This window comes from Cervus canadensis, chromosome 21, assembly GCF_019320065.1.
Source record: "Cervus canadensis isolate Bull #8, Minnesota chromosome 21, ASM1932006v1, whole genome shotgun sequence".
In the NCBI taxonomy this organism is placed as follows: domain Eukaryota; kingdom Metazoa; phylum Chordata; class Mammalia; order Artiodactyla; family Cervidae; genus Cervus; species Cervus canadensis.
Window position 1 is genome coordinate 43,424,544 of NC_057406.1, and position 21,997 is coordinate 43,446,540.

The window sequence follows — 21,997 nt, forward strand, 5'->3', positions numbered from 1 at the left end:
TAGTCTTCAGTAAACATACAATGTTTGACTTGAATCTTATGAATTTCTTGAGACTTGTCTGTCACCCAGAATAGGATCTAGTATGATAATGTTTTGTGTTACTTTGAAAAGAATAAGTATTCTTTAATGTGAGTGAATGTTTTAAAAATGTCAGTTTGGTCAATTTGATTGATAAGGTTGTTCAAGTCTTCTATATATTTCCAGTTGAAAAAAAAAAAATAACTTTTTCTATCAGTTATTGAGTGAACTGAAATTTCTGACTGCAATTGCACATTTGAGAGCTGGTGTCAGGTTCAAATCCATTTGCCAAATTGTGTTGAATTGGCAACCAAAGGTTGATTATGCAGCTTGGTAAAAGTCAGTGAAGTCATTCTGTGAAAATCAATAGATATATAGAACTAGGTATATAGAACTTACAGTGAAGTTTGTTTCATGTTTTATTATTTGTAAATTAGATTAGTAAAATTTATACTATAACTGTATCTTTTTCCTGATAACTGCTTGTTAAACATCAGCTCACCGTTTCTCTGAACACTAGCATTGAAGGGTCTACGCTTTATTGAGCACTAAATTCCTTGAGTCACATCTACATCAACAAATGCAAAGCAAGCATTTACATCTACAAAGAATCTCGGAAGAAACAACTGAAAAAATTAAAAGTCTCATAAAGCAAAGAGACAAGAAAAACTGTATTTCTGAAATAACTGGAAAATTCACACCTATGATGCAAAAGTGTTGGACAGGAAGGCCTGGCATGCTGCAGTCCTTGTGGTCGCAAAGAACTGGACACATCTTAGAGACTGAACAACAGCAAAATAACACCTAAGAGCCCAGTATATATCCCAATTCTACCTTAAGCTATTGTCAAATTGAGTAAAACACTTTTTACAAGCAGATGTGGTAAATGTTTTTATTGAGACAAGAAAATGTAAAGATCATATGGATGTTTTAAACATTCATACTCTCAGAAATTGTTAATTTTTTGCATATTATTCATTATGTGCAATGCTGTTTATATATACACTTCTTAGAATAACTCATTTTTTAACTGTGAGAAAATAAACTCAAGTATTGAGAGTTCAGATGACTATTAAGGAAAAGTGCTCTGATGGAAATTATTACATTTGCTTATAAATTCCTTGTACAAGAAGATAGCAAATAAATGAGTAGATGAATATTAAATGAAATTTTATTTTTACTAGTGTAGAACTTATGGAGAATATTTATGTCAAAAGTTTCAATAGTGCAAATGTGCTTAAATCCACAAACTCCAAAGTCCACAAAATTCTGAAATAATTTATACTTACATACATATACATACATATATATATATAAATATATAAGACTGTAATGATAAAAACACTGGAAAACATTTCAAGATATCATTAATATATCAGAAATTTTGAGATCTGGGTGAGAAAAGCATATGTTTTAATTATCTAAAAAGTCAAAGAGATGCTATCAGATCTTAGGCAGAAAAAGGCATGCCAGGATATTTCCATTGGAGTATTTGATGAGCTCTAAACTGACCATTAACAAATTAAAAGAAAATAATGGGCTATGGATCAATCACCCATGTTGTTAGTTAAAGATGATTCATGTTTAGGTATTGGGGTCTTACAGAAATATCAACTCCATATTTGTAGTAACTTTGAAATTTAGTCCAAAAAGCATATTAGCATATTAAATATTAAAGTATGGGCTTCACAATGAAGTTATAATGTCTATGCCCCAAATAGAATAGATCGGCATAAATAATGTAAAAAATGTAGGAGATACAAGGATAAATAGAAACACAGTAAAAGTAGGAGACTTTATGTCACAGAAGCATTGTTTTAATACTCTGTGCTGCTGTATTGGGAGAAATCATTTTTTAGAATTGCTTGATGATAACTTGTAGTTAGCTCTTGATTGATGCTCAAAGAGAAAGCTCTTCAATGATTGTTAAATCTAAACTTTGGAATTTTTATTCACTGCCATTCCAGTATATGTGACATCAGATCACTCATCAAAAGAAAAAATTCAGGGTATGCAAATATTAATAAGATAGCTGAATCAAGTGAGATCAAATGGAATAGATGGAGAATAAAACCTGAAGGAAACAAAAGTTGAATATAGTAGTCGACGGAGAAATACAAGAATATTAATAATTGTGTTATAAGGTTTCATTTAAAGTTCAGATCATGCATTTCTTTACAAGTAAAATTTTATTTGAGAAGCATTTTTTGACCAAGTTCTTAAAGGGCTACTTTATCTGCTGGTTCCTTAAGGAGGAAATTAAAGAATTTAGCTTGGAGGCAGCAGAGGTATGAAGCTCTGCTATACCCTTAGTCGAAGCCACTCCTTCTTTTACTGAAGCTTTGACATACATGAAAATGCAACTTCCATAAGAAATGGAGACAACAATCATTTGTGAGGAACAAGTGGAAAATGCCTTTTTCCCTTGCTCAGCAGAGGGGATCCAAAGAATTGTTTTAAGGATGAATACATAGGAAAGAATCACTAATGTTAAGATTACCATGAGTGTGAATACTGCCAGGAAAAATGCCATGAGCTCTAGGAAGGCTGTGTCTGTGCAGGAGACGAGTAGCATGGGGGAAGAGTCACAGGTGAACTGGTCAATGATGTTGGAATCACAGAAATCCAGTTGAAGTCCCATGATCACAGCTGGGAAGATAATGAGAAACCCAGCCAGCCAGGAACTAATGACAAGCTGGTTGCAGATTCTACTATTCATTATTGTTGTGTAATGCAGTGGCTTACAGATAGCAGCATAACGATCATAGGACATGACAGTCAAAAGGAAAAATTCTGTTGAACCAAGGAGTATGAAGAAAAACACCTGAGTCATGCAGGAACTATAGGAAATGATTATCCCCTGTTACAATGCTGACCAGAAATCTAGGAATACAAACTGTTGTGAAAGAGAAATCCCTAAGGAAGAAATAAACGGGTGTTTTGAGCTATGAGTCTACCAGAGTAAAGGTGATTATTGTCAAGTTTCCACTTATACTCAGTATGTAGGTGCAAAATAGAAATAGAAAAATCAAAACATTTAGTTCTGGATCATCTGTTAATCCCAAAAGAATGAACTTTTTCACAAGGTGTGATTTTTCATTTCTTATTACTGACTTATTCCAAGTCTGTAAATGCAAAAAGAAGCAAGATTTAGAGGGTCCAGCCTTGCTTTTTAAAAATCACTTCTGCTGGTTTAAGAAATGTGTGTGTGTGTGTGTGTGTGTGCGCGCTTAGTCACTCAGTCATGTCCCACTTTTTGGGACCCCATGGACTATAGCCCACCAGGTACCTCTGTCCATGGAGATTATCCTGGCAAGAATACTGGAGTGGGTTGCCATTCCCTTCTCCATGGGATCTTCCCAACCCAGGGATTGAACCCAGGTCTCCTGCATTGTGGGAGGATTCTTTACTGTCTGAATCACCAGGAAGCCCGAGAATCCTGGAGTGGGTAGCCTACCCCTCTCCAGGGGCACTTCCTGACCCAGAAATTGAACTGGGGTCTCCTGCATTGTAGGTGGATCTTTACCAGCTGAGCTATATATTTGTATATATATAATGGAGAAGTAAATTAGACACCAAATATTACTGAATTTTGAAAATACAGCTAAGCCACGAGAAGAAAACTTACATCTTGTAGATCACCAACCTTTTAAGAGTGAGTCACTTGATAGGACTAATAATCACATTTGTATAAGAAAAATATACCTATAACATGTTTCAGAGTTTGATCATTTGTGTAAAAAATTAGATAGAACATTATAAAATGTTCTAATCCTCAATCACCACATAGTCTTTTTAGAGAGTTATTTTCCATATGTTTAAATTTTAATGTCTTTCCTGCCTACATAGATAATTAATAACTTACCAAAAGGATCAGAGCCATAAAAACTTAATATGCATATACTCCTAGATAAACTCAGAAGTTAAACTTTTTCTTTTATGAGTTAAATAATAATCTATTACTTTTTAGAAGAGATTCTTGTAAGCAAAGTTAATTGATCAAAGTATACATTTATTAGAAAATGAGAAAAATAAATGAGGTGAGATAAGAAAAATATGCTTACAATTATATAATCCCATGTGGCAACAATTTGACTGTTCAAACCCAAGTAATCTGTTGCTTTCATTTGAGTGTTGGTGTGGAATCTTTATTTTTGGAGTGTTTCATAGACTTCAAAGCGTGTTTCTACCTTTTCTGATTTTCCTATGCAATAACATACTTACATGGTGTGTAGGTGGAATTTGGCAGTTTGATCCTGGCTGTGTAGAGTGAGGTGAAATATTGAAGGATAAATCCAGTACAAAGTTTATTCCCAAAATTGACAAGACCCTAACAGAAAAGTGGCATAGTCCCAGGTGTTGATAAATTGTTACACCCAGAAGACAAGCAAAGAGTTCAAGAGGTCCCTCAGAAAGGGTTGGTGACACAGTGGCAGAGGTTCTGTGGCAGTCCCACGTAGTCAATTCACGTTGAGTCTGAAAGGCTGAGACTCGGTAGTACTGCGGGATTTTTTTATTGAGTAATAGTGTCTCTGATACTAGCTTGTTGTCCAGGAGGACAGCTAGAAGTGCTGGAAATGGGAGAGAGTAGCAGCTAAATGAAACTCTGTTCTAAGTGTTTAAATGGTTGCACAGTAGAACCAACCAGAGACCAAGCTTTCCTGGAATGTGGGTCAGATTCAAAGAACTAAAGAGATAACAGAAAAAGGGAAAGGAAAAGAAGAAAGTGTGATTAGAGCAGTAGCTATTGTCATGAAACAGGCAAATAAAGGCAATAAAGTTATGTACTGTGCTGGTTAATAAAGTGAAGCTCCTAGTTCATAAGGAGAGAGCTCAAATTTATGAGTGAGAATCAAGAAATAGGAGCTCTAGAAAAGAGATGCAATGCGTGGCGTATCAGTAGAAACTTGTGAGAAAAATGCACTTGGAACTACTCCACCTTTCCCCATCCAAGGCCAGGCATTTAGTAGCTCATTTCCCAAAATTTTCATAAAACTAGTGGTGGCCTAACCTTAGATGCAAGGAAAATCTAGCAATATAATATCTTACTTAGCTCTCAGTAACCTTTGTGAAAGAAGGATGGTTTATAATTTTTGTTTTCACTTGTTTACCTTCCAGGAGCGAAGACTAGATTGTCTAACTACTGTTTCCAAAACAAACAGACTGGTTTTTACCTGTTTTTTTTCCCCCTTCAAAATAGCCACAGAGCATTGTTGCAGTGAAACAGAATTCAAATGCCTCTGGAGAGAGATGGTGCTTATTCGTTCAACCTAAATTTAGTTGAATAATTTTAATTAGGTGTCCTTGGGAAATAATTTTTAAAAAACATTAAATGTCAGAGGACAATTGCAAAAAGCAACAGCCAGGAAGTAGCAGTCTTTGAAGTTTGGACTTTGTATTGTCAGTGTTATTTTTGCTTGATATAAATGTCTGCTGAGGTAATATATTTCAACTAATGTAAACTTGTGAAGAAGCAGAAAATAGCAAGAGGAAAGGGCTACCAGGAGACTCAATTCAAATGTTTTGTTATAAAGTTATTCAAGATTCCTTTACATGGATAATTAATGCATTGGTCTCATGTATTAATTTTTTTCATTTTTTTTAGATCATTGTGAGTTCATGGATACTTATTTTATACTTTGAATTATAACCATTGCTAATTTATCTTGTTGCTAAATTTTTCCCCAGCTTTGGCCATTGGGAGCCCTTTCAATGGGTTGCTGCTTCTTTTGACCTACTGCTATCATAGTGCTTTAAAAAGAAAGAAAGAAAGAAAAGGCCCTTCTTTATTTTCTGGAATTATAAGATGCTTCAGGATCATCATGTATATTCTTTACCGCAGCCCTCAGTTATTTCTTCAATGATGCCTGGATTCTTTAGGATTAAAGTGTTAGTCACTTAGTCCTGTCTGACTCTCTGTGACCCCATGACTGTAGCCCACCAGGTTCCTCTGTCCATGGAATTCTCCAGGCAAGAATCCTGGAGTGAGTTGCCATAGAAACCAGGATCTCAGCTCTGGGTGTTTTCATCACTGTCATGTGCCATTGATTCTAGGTCCTCTAACAGGACAGAACCAGGAAAAGCATATGAGACTGCAAATCTGTGTATCAATACATATGTATCATCTTTATGCTACCTTCTGGATTTATACTAAACTAAAAATGAATCTATACTGTTATCTTCATTACCAGATACATTATAATAACTTCAGGTCTTCTTCTCTGTAAGCTCACACTGCAAAAGTAAGATTCCTGGCACCCACTATCCATTTACTTAAATCTTCAATACCTGTCTACTTATATAACATTATTAAAATTATTGACCTATACAATGATGGTCAAAGGGAAAACCCTTTATTAACTAGATTGTAGAACTTATGTACCTTTTCTTTGTTTTTAGTCTTACAAATTTCAATCATTTTGAAGCTACTTAGGTCAGCAACTTTCAACCCTACTCCCTTCAGTGTGATTATTGCAGATGTTTAAGATACAATTGTTTTAAGAGTCATATTCTACATTCCAACCTCTTAACCTCTTAAGTGATTTTTTTAAACATGTGTGTAAATTAAGGTTTACTCCCCCCGCCCCTGCCGGGGTCCAGCCCCAGCAGGATCCAGGGGAACCCTCAGGATCAATGGCGTCGGCGAGAGAAGACAGACACACACACACAGACGTTGCGTAGAAGAGGTAGCTCTTATTTTATTTTTAGGATAGCTCAGTTTTTATAGAATGAATGTTACCTCTCCCTTAAGCCACCACATATTACATCAGATATTGGTTTGTGCTTCCGTCACTAATTTTTTCCCCATGTTTTTCCCCTAAGCATTCATCTAGAACATTTCCGATTACAGAGTTTATATTTAAATATCCCGTACATAATCTTCTTGCTTCAATGGCCTAACATTCTCACTCTAATAAAAACAGTGTTTCATAAATCTCAGGTATAGTGTAAATTCTTTGGACAATAAAACAATACATGGGAAGGGTTACAGTAACATGTTTGACATTTCTGAAAATAGTACCATGAGAAAAACCTGATATTTTTCTTTACCTGAAACCACAAAATCTCAATTTACAAGATTAACTATTAAACAGCAAAAACACCTTTAAAGCAGCAAAACACCTCTATTAATAGTAAAATAATGGCAGTAAAGCTGGTTAATATAAATCTTCTATTAAAATCCTATATACCCCATTTTCTAATTTTACAAAAATACCCATAATATCCCATGTTGTTTAAAGAAAGGGAAACAATTGCAAATTGAACAAATAGCAGCAAGGAAATAGCAATAGTGAAAACCCTTTCAACCAAGAGCAAGTAAACTAAAGCAGTATATCTACTTCTAAATCTAAATACCTCTACTCTTTTCTATTCTAGAACATTATAATCTTTTAAGCAAGCAGCCAAACTATACCTGTGGCCTTTTCTTTTATGACTTGATGTTTATGGTTGTGTCCTGAGCCAGAGCAATCTTAAGCATTTCCAAAAAGTCTTGGACTTTTCCAGCGAGGCCTTATTACTATAAATTATCATTTCCAAAAATTAATAGAAAGCCCAAAAACAGTAAGACTGAAGGAAGAAAGGGACATACCAGGCCCCCAGGACAACCTCGAGGGGAAGAGCTGCCTTGCAGTTTCCTTTCTCGTCCTGGCGGCTCCCAACACCCCCGCTTCCTAAAAAACCCTTTTTGGTACACCGTGTCTTCATTTCTGCAGGAGGGCTTTCTCTAGTTGTGATGAGAGAAAATCACTCTCTTAGTTGTGTGCACAGGCTCCTCACTGCAGGGGCTTCTTTTGTGGAGCACAGGCTCTAGGCCACGGGCTCAGTAGTTGTGATACACAGGCTTAGTTGCTCTGTGGCATGCGGATCCTTTTAGACCAGCATCGAATAGGTGTTCTCTATATTGTCAGTTGGATTGTTAACCACTGGACCACCAGGGAAGCCCAAGCTTTACTCTTTGGAATTAATTTTCTATGAATTTTGACAAATGCATAGGACCATGACTTCATCATGACAATATTAAACAAAATAGTTTGTTTGCCTTAAAGTCCCCATTCATGTCACCTATGTAGTCCTCTCTATTTCTCAACAATCCTTGACAGCCACTGATCTTTTTACATCATGTATTGTTTTGGTTTTTCTAGAATATCATATAACTGAAATCATACAGTATGTTGCCTTTTCAAACTGGTTTCATTCAATTAGAAATGTTGATTTATGGTTCACCCATGTCTTTTCACACTTTGATAACTCATTACTTTCTTTCATTGAGTATATAGATGAACCACTTTTTTTCCATCCATTTCCCTATGTAGAAGCATCTTGAATACTTCCAGTTTTTGGTGATTATAAATAAAGCTTCTAGGAACTATTTGAATTCAGTTTTTGTGTAGACTTGAGCTTTCAAATCAATTGGGTAAGTATCTGGAACTGCAATTGCAGGATTATGTGGAAGACCATACTTAGATTCTTCTATTCTTTTTGACATTGGGATATCAGTTCCCCCATGGGGACTGAACCTGGGCCATGGCAGTGAAAGCCCAGAATCTTAACCACTGGGCAACAAGATAACTTAGAAACTCCCCATATCTTTTAATTTTTAATTTTTTATTTTTAATTGGAAATAATTGCTTTACAATATTGTGTTAGTTTCTGCCATACATGAATCAGGCACAGGTATAGTTTTTTACAAAGCTGAGAAATGTCTCCTAAAGTGACTACATCATTTTGTGTTACCATTCACAGTGAGTGAAAATATCAGACTTCCTGTTACCTGCATTATCTCTAGCAATTGGTGTTGTTAATGCTTTACAGATAGGTCATAAAATGTGCATACAGATAGCTCATTATTGATATAATTTGCAACTCTCTAAGGACAGCGATGCCTAACATCTTTTCATTCTAATCCCTTAGATTCAAGGAATTAGATCTGATAGAGTGCCCGAAGAACTTGGACAAAGGTTCCTAACATAGTATAGAAGTCAGTGACCAAAACCATCTCAAAGGAAAAAAAAAAAATGCAGAAGGGGAGTGGTTGTATGAGGAGGCTTTACAAATAGTTGAGAAAAAAAGAAAAATAAAAAGCAAGGGAGAAAAGAAAAGATATACCCAACTGAATGCGGAGTTTCAGAGAAAAGAAAAGAAAGAAAAGAAGACCTCATTAAGTGAACAATGCAGAGAAGTAGAGGAAAATAAAAGAATGGGGATGACTAGAGATCTCTTCAAGAAAATTGGGAGAGATCAAGGGAATATTTCAATCAAAGACGGACACGATAAAGGACAGAATTGGTAAGGACCTAATCAAAGCAGAAGAGATTAAGAAGAGGTGGCAAGAATACACAAAAGAAATATACAAAAAATGCCTTAACAATGTCTTAAAATAACCATGAAGGTGTGGTCACTCACCTAGAGCCAGACATCCTGGAGTGTGAAGTCAAGTGGGCCTTAGGAATTATTACTATGAAGTAAACTAGTGGAAGTGATGGAATTCCAGTTGAGCTATTACAAATCTTATATGATGGCACTGTTAAAGGGCTACACTCAATATGTTAGAAAATTTGGAAAACTCAGTAGTGGCCATAGGACTGGAAAAGGTCAGTTTTCATTCCAGTTCCAAAGACAAACAATGACAAAGAATGTCAAGCTGCCATATAATTTCACTCATTACACATGATAGCAAAATCCTTCAAGCTAGACTTCAGCAGTATGAGAAATGAGAACTTTCATATGTACAGTCTGAGTTTAGAAAAGACAGAGGAAGCAGATCAAATTGCCAATGTCTGTTGGATGTTAGAAACAGCAAGGGAATTCCAGAAATATATGTACTTCTGCTCTATTGACCATGCTAAAACCTTTGACTCTGTGGATTACAACATACTGGGGAAAATTCTTAAAGAGATGGGAATACCAGACTATGTTACTTATCTCCTGAGAAATCTATATGTGGTCAAGAAGCAACTATTAGAATTGGACATGGAATAAGTGGTTCAAAATTGAGAAATAGTATAAGGTTGTATTGTTGTCCTGTTTTTTTTTTTTTTTTTTTTTAACTTCCATGAAGAGTACATCATGTGAAATGTCGGGCTGGATGAATCACAACCTGGAATCAAGATTTCTTGGAGAAATATCAACAACCTCAGATATGCAGATGATATCACTCTAGTGGCAGGAAGTGAACTAAAGAGCCTCCTGTTGAGGGTGAAACAGGAGAGTGAAAAAGCTAGCTTAAAACCTGATACAGCCAGTATGGAAGATGGTATGGTGATACCTTAAAAAGCTAGGAATAAAACCACCATATGATCCAGCAATCCCACTCCTAGGCATATAACCTAAGAAAACCAAAATTGAAAGAGACACATGTATCCTATTGCTCATTGCAGCACTATTTACAATAGCTAGAACATGGAAACAACCTAGATGTCCATCGATAGATGAATGGATAAAGAAGTGGTGGTATATGTACTAAATGGAATATTACTCAGTCATAAAAAGGAACACATTTTGAGTCAGTTCTAATGAGGTGGATGAACCTAGAACCAATTATACAGAGTGAAGTGAGTCAGAAAGAGAAAGATAAATATCGTATTCTAACACATATATACAGAATCTAGAAAAATAGTACTGCAGAATTTACTTACAGGGCAACAGTGGAGAAACAGACATAGAGAATAGACTTATGGACATGGGGGAGGTGAGGAGAGGGTGAGATGTATGGAAAGAGTAACATGGAAACTTACATTACCATATGTAAAATAGATAGCCAGCTGAATTTGCTGTATGGCTGAGGAAACTCAAACAGGGATTCTGTATCAACCAAGAGAGGTGGGATGGGAAGGGAGAGGGGAGGCAGGTTTAAAAGGGAGGGGATATATGTATACCTATGGGTGATTCATGTTGAGGTTTGTCAGAGAACAGCAAAATTCTGTAAAGCAATTATCCTTCAATAAAAAATAAACTAATTAAAAGAAAAAAGTAAAAACACTCAACATTGAAGAAAATAATATTATGGCATTTGGTCCCAAAATCTTCCTGGTAAATATAGAAGGGATTAAAAAAAAAAAAAAGGAAGCATTGTCAGATATTATTTTCTTGGGCAGCAAAATCACTGCAGATGGTTACTGCTGCCATGAGTTTGAAAGACACTTACTCCTTGGAAGAAAAGCTATGACACACCTAAACAGTGTATTAAAAGTCAAAGACATAACTTTGCAGGCATAGGTCTCTATTGTCAAAGCTATGATTTTTCCTGTAGTCATGTATGGATTTGAGGGTTGGACCAGAAATAAGGCTGCTGTTGTTCAGTTGCTCACTTGTTTGTGACTCTTTGGGACCCCCATAGACTGCAGCAAGCCAGGCTTCCCTGTCCTTCATCATCACCCAGAGTTTGCTCACATTGATGTCCGTCAAGTCAGTGATACCATCCAACAATCTCTTTCTCTTGACCCCTTCTCCTCCTGCCCTCAACATTTCCCAACATCAGACTCTTTTCCAATGAGTCAGCTCTTCACGTCAGGTGGTCAAAGTATCGAAGCTTCAGCTTCAGCATCAGTTCTTCCAGTGAATATTCAGGGTTGATGTCTTTAGGATTGACTGATTTGATCTCCTTGCTGTCCAAGGGACTCTCAAGAGTCTTCTCCAATGCCACAGTTCAAAGGCACCAATTCTTTGGTGCTCAGCCATTTTTTTATTGTCCACCTCTCACATCCGTACACGACTACTGGAAAAACCATAGCTTTGACTATATGGACATTTGTTGGCAAAGTAATGTCTGCTTTTTAATATGCTATCTAGGTTTATCATAGCTTTCCTTCCAAAGAGCAAATGCCTTTTAATTTCATGGCTGCAGTCAGCATCTGCAGCGATTTTGGAGCCCAAGAAAATAAAATCTGTCACTGTTTCCATTGTATCCCTATCTATTTGCCATGAAGGGATGGGACCAGATGCCATGATCTTAGTTTTTTGAATGCTGAGTTTTAAGCCAGCATTCACTCTTTTCTTTTCACTCTTTTCTTTCACTTTCACCAAGAGGATCTTTAATTCCTCTTCTCTCTGTCCCGTTAAAGTGCTATCATCTACATATCTGAGGATGGTGATATTTCCCCTGGCAATCTTGATTCCAGCCTGTGAGTCATCTAGCCCAGTTTTTCGTATGATGTACTCTGCATAGAAGTTAAATACGCAGGCTGACAATACACAGTCTTGATGTACTCCTTTCCCAATTTGGAACCAGTCTTTTGTTCCATGTATGGTTCTAACTATTGCTTCTTGTCCTGCATACAGTCTTCTCAGGAGACAGGTAAGGTTGTCTGGTAGTCCTTTCTCTTTAAGACTTTTACACAGTTTCTTGTGATCCACACAGTCAAAGGCTTTATTGTCCTCAGTGAAGCAGAAGTAGATAATTTTCTGGAATTCTCTTGCCTTTTCTATGATCCAGTGGATACCGGCAATTTGATTTCTGGTTCCTTTGCCTTTCCAAAATCTAGTTGTACACCTGGAAGTTCTTATTTCTCATACTCCTGAAGTCCAACTCGAAGGATTTTTAGGATAATCTTGCTAGCATGTGAAATGAGTGCAATTGTCTGGTAGTTTGAATATTCTTTGGCATTGCCTTTCTTTAGGATTGGCATGAAAATTGGCCATTTCCTGTCCTGTGGTCACTGCAGAGTTCCAAATTTGCTGGCATATTTAGTGCAGCTCTTTAGCAGCAGCATCTTTTAGGATTTGAAATAGTTCAGTTGGAATTCCATTACCCCCATTAGCTTTCTTTATGATAATGCTTCCTAAAGCCCACTTGACTTCTCACTCCAGGATATCTGCCTCTAGGTGTCTAGCCACACCGTCATGGCTATCCAGGTAATTAAGAACTTTTTTGTATGTTTCTTCTGTATATTCTTGCTTGATCTCTTTTGCTTTTGCTATATCCTTGCTATTTCTGTCCTTTACTGTGCCCAGTTTTGCATGAAGCATTTCTTGGTATCTCTAATTTTTTTGAAGAAATCTCTAGTATTCTCATTCTATTATTTTCCTCTATTTATTTGCATTGTTTGCCTATGAATGTTTTCTTATTTCTCCTTACTATTCTCTGGAACTCTCCATTCAGTTGGGTATATCTTTCCCTTTTTCTTCTGCTTTTCACTTCTCTTCTTTTCTCAGCTATTTATAAGGCCTCCTCAGACAACTGCTTTGACTTTTTGCATTTCTATTCCTTGGTGATGGTTTTGGTCAGTTCCTTTGCATCATTATAAAGCTTTTTAATATTTAATATGCATGAGATCAGTAGCAATCTCTTCTTTTTCACTTTTGATTGTATTAATCTGTATTTTCTCCCCTAACATCTTGTTTAACTTCACTAGGAGTTCAGTAATACAAATGACTTTTCCTTTCTTTTTTCCATTAGGAGAGTTGTCTATTAGTCTTTTAAGCCACTTAAAGGGGAAAAACAGACTGTCAAATATCTCTGAATGTTATTTCAAATGATAATTAACTTCATTTCATTATTTGCCTACATCCTTATTGACAGTAAAAATTAATAGTCTTCCTATGCTGTTAGGCATTTCCTCCTTTGTCTTTTCACCCATTTTTAACCCTCTTTCATAAATTGAACTATATTAATGATTTCATTTTTAGCATGGATTTAACTTTGTTTTTTTTTTAACTTCTTTTCATTTAAAATGTTTATTTATTTAGAGATATTTAGACTTTTCACATTTAAAAATGCATTTTTAAAAATAGAGACACAGTTGATTTGAAATATTATGTAAATTTCATGTGTGCAACATGCTGATTCACAATTTTTTAGTACTATATTCCATTTATAGTAATTATAAAAGATTGGCTACATTTGTTGTATTATACTATGTATTCTTGTAGCTTATTTATTTTATACTTATACAAATTATGCAAGTAATTTGCATCTCTTTAACCACTTTCCCTATTTTGCCCCTCTGAACATTCATTTCCTCACTAACTTATTAACCACTAATTTATTTTTTACACCTGTGAATCTTTTTTCTCTGGTTTGTTTCATTCATTTTTTAAAAATTTTTGATTTCACATATTTTTTAGATTTTCACAGTTATCATACAGTAACTGTCTCTGTCTTATTTTGCTTAATATAAGACTTTCCAGGTCCAGGTCCACACTCTTAATTTTCACTTTTGCACTTCTGCTTACTTGGCATAGTTTTCTAAAGGCAAACTTGTATTATTTCTTTACACATTGCCCCAATAACTCATAATCAAAGAAAATTATCATTTAGTTTTCATTTTGTGGTAATATTATATTAATTCTGTTTGAAAAAAAGTAATCCATTCCATAAGAGTATAATTTAAGAATAGGAGAGAGCTTAATGGTAATCACATTTCTCTATCACCAATTAGAAAAGATATTTTATCATGGACTTAGGAAATATATAGAGCTCTTTGTTGTTGTTCAGTTGCCAAGTCACGTCTGACTCTTTGCGACCACTTGCACTGCAGCATGCCGGGATTCTCTGTCCCTCACCATCTCTCAGAGTTTGCCTAAGTTCACGTCTATTGAATTGGTGATGCCACCCAACCATCTCATCCTCTGTTGCCCGCTTCTCCTTCTGCCTTCAATCTTTCCCAGCATCGGGGTCTTTTCCAATGAGTCACCTGTTCAAATCAGGTGGCCAAAGTATTGGAGCTTCTTTACATTAACCAAGAGTAGTACTTTAATCAGGCCAAGCTGGAAATCAAGACACCAAAGTCAAATCCTCTTATTCTGCATCTAGTTAGACATAACTACTATCCGAAGGCAACCAATTTTCTTATTGAAACATTGAAGTTGAGGGGCTCATTAACTACAGGAAACAAGCTTTGACACATTTTTGCAGTTATCAAATACTAACTCCCAGGATCATTTTCTTGGCTATGAATGAGGGAGATAGAAACTTCTGTGAAAAAGACAATGGGAAGAGAAAGCAAATATTGTAGATTTGCTAATAAAGGAAAACTAAGGTAAAAAAATTTAATATATTGCCATTTCCAAGATACCCTCCAAAGTGTCAGTGTCTCACACCATTCTAGATTCTGAGTTTACCATGTTCTTCATGTCTGTAGAAGAGAACATTCCTGAATGAATTGAAAGAGTCTGAATATAAATATGAATTTTATCAGGATAGCTTAATTTGCCTTCAGAGAACACAGTTTTCCTTTTCAAATATGGTTGGCAAAAATAAGTTAATCTTCAGTTAAAGGATCTAATTTTCAGGAGATATTATCAAAGGAAAAATAAGATAAAGTTTATCCCTTCTACTGCAAAGAAATTGCTTTTATTTTCTGGGGAAAATAATGAAAAATAAATATAGCCGCATTTCAAATAGCAAATTTAATGATACTGACAGCATATTCTATATTAAATTTCTATTTTATTTTCCAACATGCTTTAATTATTTTATTAATAAATTCAAGGAGATATTTTAATCATGCTTCTAAATATTATAACATGTTTTCTTGGTGACATATGACATTTTAATTAAAATACATATTTTTATTTCACATAAAATAGATTTCATTTCTATATGTGATTTCTAGTAAACTTCTTAATACAATCTCTGTTTTTGTAAGGCTGCCAAATCTATCTTTCTTTGATATGAGAAACAATGGAGATTACTAACATCTAAAATTCTGTTACATGGGTGAAAATTGATCTTTCTCATGTAACTTAAAAGAGTTAGGACCTTGATTTTAGGCTAATAAGAAAAACGGGCATTGATGATGTATACATCTGTCTAACTGTAAGAATGCAATGAGGTGTTGAAAGAATTTATGTAGAGAGAGGCAGAGAGGCTTTCATTCAGCTTTCTTTTTAGAGGTAATTTTTTTAATGTGATCGCATTCACTTATTTGAAGAAAAGGCCATTCTCTGGACCACGCTCTTGAAGGCTTGCTGCACTTGCTGATTTCGTAGGGTGTATATAAAAGGATTCAAAAGAGGAGCCACTGAGGTATTGAGCACAGCCAGTCCTTTGCTTAGAGTCACCCTTTCCCTTGCCGAAGGCTTAATGTACATGAAGATGCAGCTGCCATAAGACAGAGAGACAACTATCATGTGGGAGGAACACGTGGAAAAGGCTTTGTTCCTTTGACTCGTGGAAGGAATTCTCAGAATTGTCTGGATAATATATGTGTAGGAGAGAATAACCAATGTTAGAGTCACCATGAGTGTTACCACAGCTAAAATTAATGCCATGAGTTCTAGAAAGCGAGTGCTTGTGCAAGAAAGCTGCAGGATGGGAGAAGCATCACAGATGAAATGATCAATTACATTGGAGGCACAGAAATCCAATCGCAGGAGCAGGATTATTGGTGGAAAGATGATCAGGAATCCTGCAAGCCAGGAGCTAAAGACAAGAAGTATACAGACTCCACTGCTCATGATCGTGGTGTAATGTAGAGGTTTGCAGATGGCCACATAGCGGTCATAGGACATGGCAGCCAGGAGGTAAAATTCTGTCACCCCCAAGAAGATGAAGAAAAACAGCTGAGCCACACAACCGTTATAAGAAATGGTTCTGTCTCCGGTCATGATCGCGACAAGGAATCTGGGAATGCAGACAGATGTGAATGATATTTCTAGAAATGAGAAGTTTCGAAGGAAGAAATACATTGGAGTCTGCAGACGGGGATCTGAAAGGGTGAGGGTGATGATGACCAGGTTCCCAGTCACGCTTAGCATGTAGGTAGCAAGAAGAAATAGGAACAGTGCAACCTGCCACTGTGGATCATTTGTCAATCCAAGAAGGATAAACTCGGTTACTTCAGTGTAATTTCTCATTATTTACCTTTATTATAATGATATTCTTTGTGTTAGCTATAAAACAGATGAAGAAATTTAAAAAAAAAATGGCACCAGCAAAGAAACACACACACACGTACATACACAATATTGCTTCCTTGTACTTTTAGGGGAAAGTGTTTTAGTAGTATATAGTAACAAAAGACTTTTAAAGTTTTGCAATTTATTATGTCATGTATTAATTCACTATCCTGTACTTCCTTCATTGTTCTCCCACACAGATCAGTAAAAAAAAAAAATCTTCTGAATGCTTCAATATATTCCTGAAAAAAGAGAAAAGGAGGCTCAAATCTCTGACTTCAAAACTTCAAATAAAACTGAGAGCTTACCTCCAGTATACTCCAATATCATTGAAGATACACTTTTACTGCTTTCTGTTTCATGCAAATTTTTATTTTTTCTATTTTGCTTCTTTCCTCTTATTTTTGTTTGTATAATAACTCTTGATACTATACAGTTTGTTTAGTTATTTGATCCTTATTTAATATTATTTTCCACTAAAACTTGAGATGTGCTGTCATCTAATTCTTTTTAATAGTTTATGTCTAGAAAGACTGCAATGCCTTCATGTGTTTTCTATAGTCTTCAGAGGTTTCAGAGATTTCAAAAAATACTATTTTCTCAGTGTCAGCCAATTAATTCAATATGTTAATAAACTTACTTAGATTTTTTACCTATAAAATTTCTGGGAGGGATATAGTCCCACTTTCAGTCTTCTCCTTCTGGTCATAAAATAAGCATTTTTTTTTTGTCTTTTGCCTTTATATGATGAACGCTAACTTTCCCTATATATAAAATGTGCAAAGCTCGTATTTAAAGAATATCTGTAATTGCTAAAACACATCAAGTGTATTATTTTGAATAATGTACAAAAATAATTACATGGTATCTTGATATTTATTACATTAAAAATGATTATAGAAAGATATGTAGACAAGAACACAAAAAATCATGGAAGTCCTGTTAATCACAAAATATTTATGCTATAATGAATAAAAATGTTGCATAAAACTATTAAATAGTAGCTTCAAATTTTTCTTTATATATTGCATATAAACTGTGTGGTTTAATTTTATTTATACATAGTACATAATTGAGATTACTTGTATAAGCATAATTATATACTATTAAGGCCAATTTTTATAAAAAGCTATTAAAGAAGTACTTACTTTTATGGTAAATAATGGCTGGTTAGTCAATATCACTTCTAATAGCTTTAATTTCCTTCAACTAAGTACTTTGGGATTTTTCAAAATCTTTTGCAATCTGTTTCCCTTCTGTCATCGTATATTTGTAACCAAATAACCAAAATATCAATAATGAAGAATAACTGTAAGACTCCCCTCCACAATGTTTACAAAAAGGGTATGTATCAAGACACTTCTAAATAGTAAAGCAAGCTTCTCCAAAGATCTCAGTTCCCAGGATTATTTCCTAACTATTGTCTCTTAAAGAAGTATTATCTTAGTACTTCATATAATTGAAATGAAAGCTGATGTAGTGTCTTCAAGCTTGGTGAGCAAGATGATACAAATTTTTATGCAGAAGTAATATTCAAGTTAGCCATACTTTTATCTGCTCTATTACAATGGACTCAGGGGGATTAATTGATGAAAAAACAAAAGGCACAATGGAGATTGGTCTCAAGACACCAACCACTAAACAGTGGTCCAAATTAGTAAATAGTTTCAAATAAAATATTTAGGTGAGAGTGGCCTGAAATCGGAGCAGGAAAATATATAGAAAGATGTACATTTTCATAGTAATCCATAACTTCATTAGGAGTAGAAACAGTAACCAAGCAGTAGAGATAAGCAGGTCTTAAGTGGCAACAGACTAGGTTGTGAACAAGTGAAAGTGTTAGCTGCTCAGTTGTGCCTGACTCTCTGCAACCCCATGGACTGCAGCTCAGCAGGCTCCTCTGTCCATGGAATTCTGCAGGCAAGAATACTGAAGTGGGTTGCCATTCCCTTCTCTAGTGGATCTTCCCGACCCAGGGATAGAACCCTGGTCTCCTGCATTGCAGGTGGCTTCTTTACCGACTGAGCCACCAGGGAAGCCCCATGAAAAAGTGGGTTTTTCTCAAATCATAAAGAAAACATGAAAAATTCATTGTGATGTTTAAGACATCCATTATTCTATACTATCAATTATTAATTGATGTCAAGGTATCAATTATTCTACACTATAAGGTATCAATTATTCTAAACTATAAGAGATGTCAGGCTTATCCTAAGGCTTTTATATATTTCCATTGAATGTTGACATACCACTGATTCATTCAATAATTATTTTTGACACTTTTTCTGAGAATATAGAGGTGGCAAAGATAGCTTTCTACCTAATTTTCACTTCTTACTAAAATGTATGAGAATTCTACATTGTTTTTGATTTCTCAGATTCCCTTTCTCTTGTCCGATATAAGCAATATTCTTCCCCAGAATTTTTTTGCTCACTGCTTTAATCTGAAAAGATGTCTATAATATTCCATCCACATTAAGTTTTTGAGATTTATATTATGTTGCTTCTTAATCCAGGAGCTCAATAAAATATATAGCTTAAATTAAATGAAACCTGGGATCATTTAATGATCTTAATAGAAATCCTGAACAAAGAATTTTAAATTATTTTTGCTGTTTCTTTGGGAGACAAATGAAGTTATTCATAGTATATGATTAAGTAATACACAGAACATACTGAAAAAAGAGACTATTAAAGAGAACTTGACTAATGTGACATAAACACACTCATGCTTAATTATAAATGTCACAATAGCTTTTATCTGATGTTTATCTGTAAACCACAGTGACATTTAAAATTACACATAATGGACAACCTGTCACTAAATAAAGCTACATGGAAAATTAATGTGTAAGTCCTCATCTTAGCTTCCTTACATATGCAAAGATCCTATTTCTAAATAAGGTCAAGGCTTCAGACTCCAGAGGGACATGAATTTTTTGAAGAGCACTGAGCAAACCAGTACAGTACTGAGAACAAATACTTCTTAAGACAATGTTAACCAATAACTTATATCTCCACTGAGCATAGCAATTCATGTGCTTTCAAAGTTTCTCATAGAATCTGCTTTTTACCAGTGTTTTCAATAATGGATTATATTAATGTACATGCTCTTAAGAAATAATACCTTAAGACTGGTCTTTGAGGACCATTTTAAGCAATAAAATCACCAACAAAAATACAAAAATGTAAAAATTATGGCATGAGATAGATCATGAAAAGGGACTGTGTTTAAGATATAAGAGCTGAAAAAAGAAAGGAGAGCATTACCTTATTTAACCTCAGCTGGAAATGTGTGTAAAGGATTCTTGAAACCAAGACTTAAAGGACAACGTTAGGAGAAATGTTTAACAGATATTTCAATAGCAGCATTTCCCACTTTAATGGTCAACCCCATGTCCTTTTTTCCTCTGTTAAAAAAGACACTGGAAAGACACACTTGTGTCAACTCTGGACATCTTAGAGAATAAAGTTTGTTCTGTTAATGAACAGCTATATTTTTTTAAATTAGAGAATAATTATTTTATAATATTGTGATGTCTTTTGCCATACATCACCATGAATCAGCATTAGGTATACATATGCCCCTCGTTCTTGAACCTCCCACCCACCTCCATCCCCCATCCCACCTTGCTAGGTTGTCACAGAGCACTGTCTTTGAGTTCCCCATGTTATTCTCTCATATCATGTCACCCTCTCCTTCCCCAATCAACAGCTTTGAATATGCTGAATAAATTCCAATCTATCTGTCTCTTTAATCTATATGTTTAAAACTACTTTTTATAAAGGAACTTATGCTATTTCAACTTCTTTTGTAATAAGTTAATTTGAAATTGAAGTGTATTAATCACCTGAGAATCCAATGGTATTTCGCCCATCTACCCCAGGTGACATGGAAAATCCAGAATTTTTTATAAGTGCACTCATTTCAGTAAATTCAGCATGATATAAAATTATGTTTCTTTTTCTCGATGCCATGAGAATTCATTCCCATAGTTATAGTAAAATAAATCAGCAATAAGTTAAAATAATCTAGCATCATGTAAAGCATGGTGACTATAGCTAATAATTCTGTGTTATGTATTTGAAAGTTGCTAAGAGAGTAGATCTTAAAAGTTCTCTCCACAAACAATGATTGTAACTATCTGTGGTGGTGGGATGTTAACTAGACCTATTTTGGTGATTATTTTGTGATTTATACAAATATCTAATCATTATGTTGTACACCTGAAACTAATGCAATGTTATATGTCAATTCTATTTCAATAAAAATAATTTTAAAAAGGAAAGAAAACATAAAATTGATGGGATTCTCTCCATCAACATTTTTATGGCCTTGAAAGACAACCACTCTATTATCTGATGGTTGGATTATAGTTTAAATCCACAGTGAGTCTCCCTGGAGCTCACAGACCTCCTCTGCGGGTTCCCAGCTTTGCCGGAATTGTCCTGAGTCCTGTGCATGTGAACCACTGGCCTCCTGCCAGTCACAGGAGCAGGCCTCGATGCTGTCTCTCTTTCTGGTGCCTCTGGGAGGAGAACTGAAGAGCAAGATCTCTGCCATATTCCCGTTTCCAATGTGTTCCTTCCTATGACTTCATCTTTGCCCTGCCAGGGAGAAACAGGCCTTGTAACACTTTGCACCTGCTCTTTGAAAACTCCTCAAACCCAATGCACTTGTTCCCCACTTGTCTGGTGAGCCCAGCCAGTGATCCTCTGGAGCTGGGCTTGTTTATAAGTGAGAAGAGTTTTGAATCCCAGTATTTCAGAGGCCAAAGATAATCTACGTCCCTTTCCTGTTGCTGTGTTTTGTCTGGTTTGGTTTCATTGTCATCATTAATAAAGGATCAGGAACAAGACAAGGGTGTCTGCTTTCACCACTATTATTCAACATAGTTTGGAAAGTCCTGTTTACAGCAATCAGAGAAGAAAAGGAAATAAAAGGAACCCAGATCAGAAAAGAAGTAGTAAAATTCTCACTGTTTGCAGATGACATGATACTGTACATAGAAAGCCCTAAAGAGAGTACCAGAAAATTGCTAGAGCTAATCAGCAAATTTAGCAAAGTTGCAGGATACAAAATTAATACACAGAAATCACTTGCATTTCTACATACCAGGAATGAAAATTCATAAATAGA

General features: G+C 35.3%; 1 protein-coding gene and 1 pseudogene across 1 annotated transcript; both read right to left on the reverse strand.

Moving 5' to 3' along the window:
- Positions 1-2,245: 2,245 nt before the first annotated feature.
- LOC122423182 lies at positions 2,246-7,725 on the reverse strand (annotated as a pseudogene).
- An 8,151-nt stretch (positions 7,726-15,876) lies between these two features.
- LOC122423599 (olfactory receptor 6C75) lies at positions 15,877-16,815 on the reverse strand. Its single transcript, XM_043440819.1, has one exon. The coding sequence runs from the start codon at positions 16,813-16,815 to the stop codon at positions 15,877-15,879; it is 939 nt and encodes a 312-aa protein (XP_043296754.1).
- Positions 16,816-21,997: the final 5,182 nt, after the last annotated feature.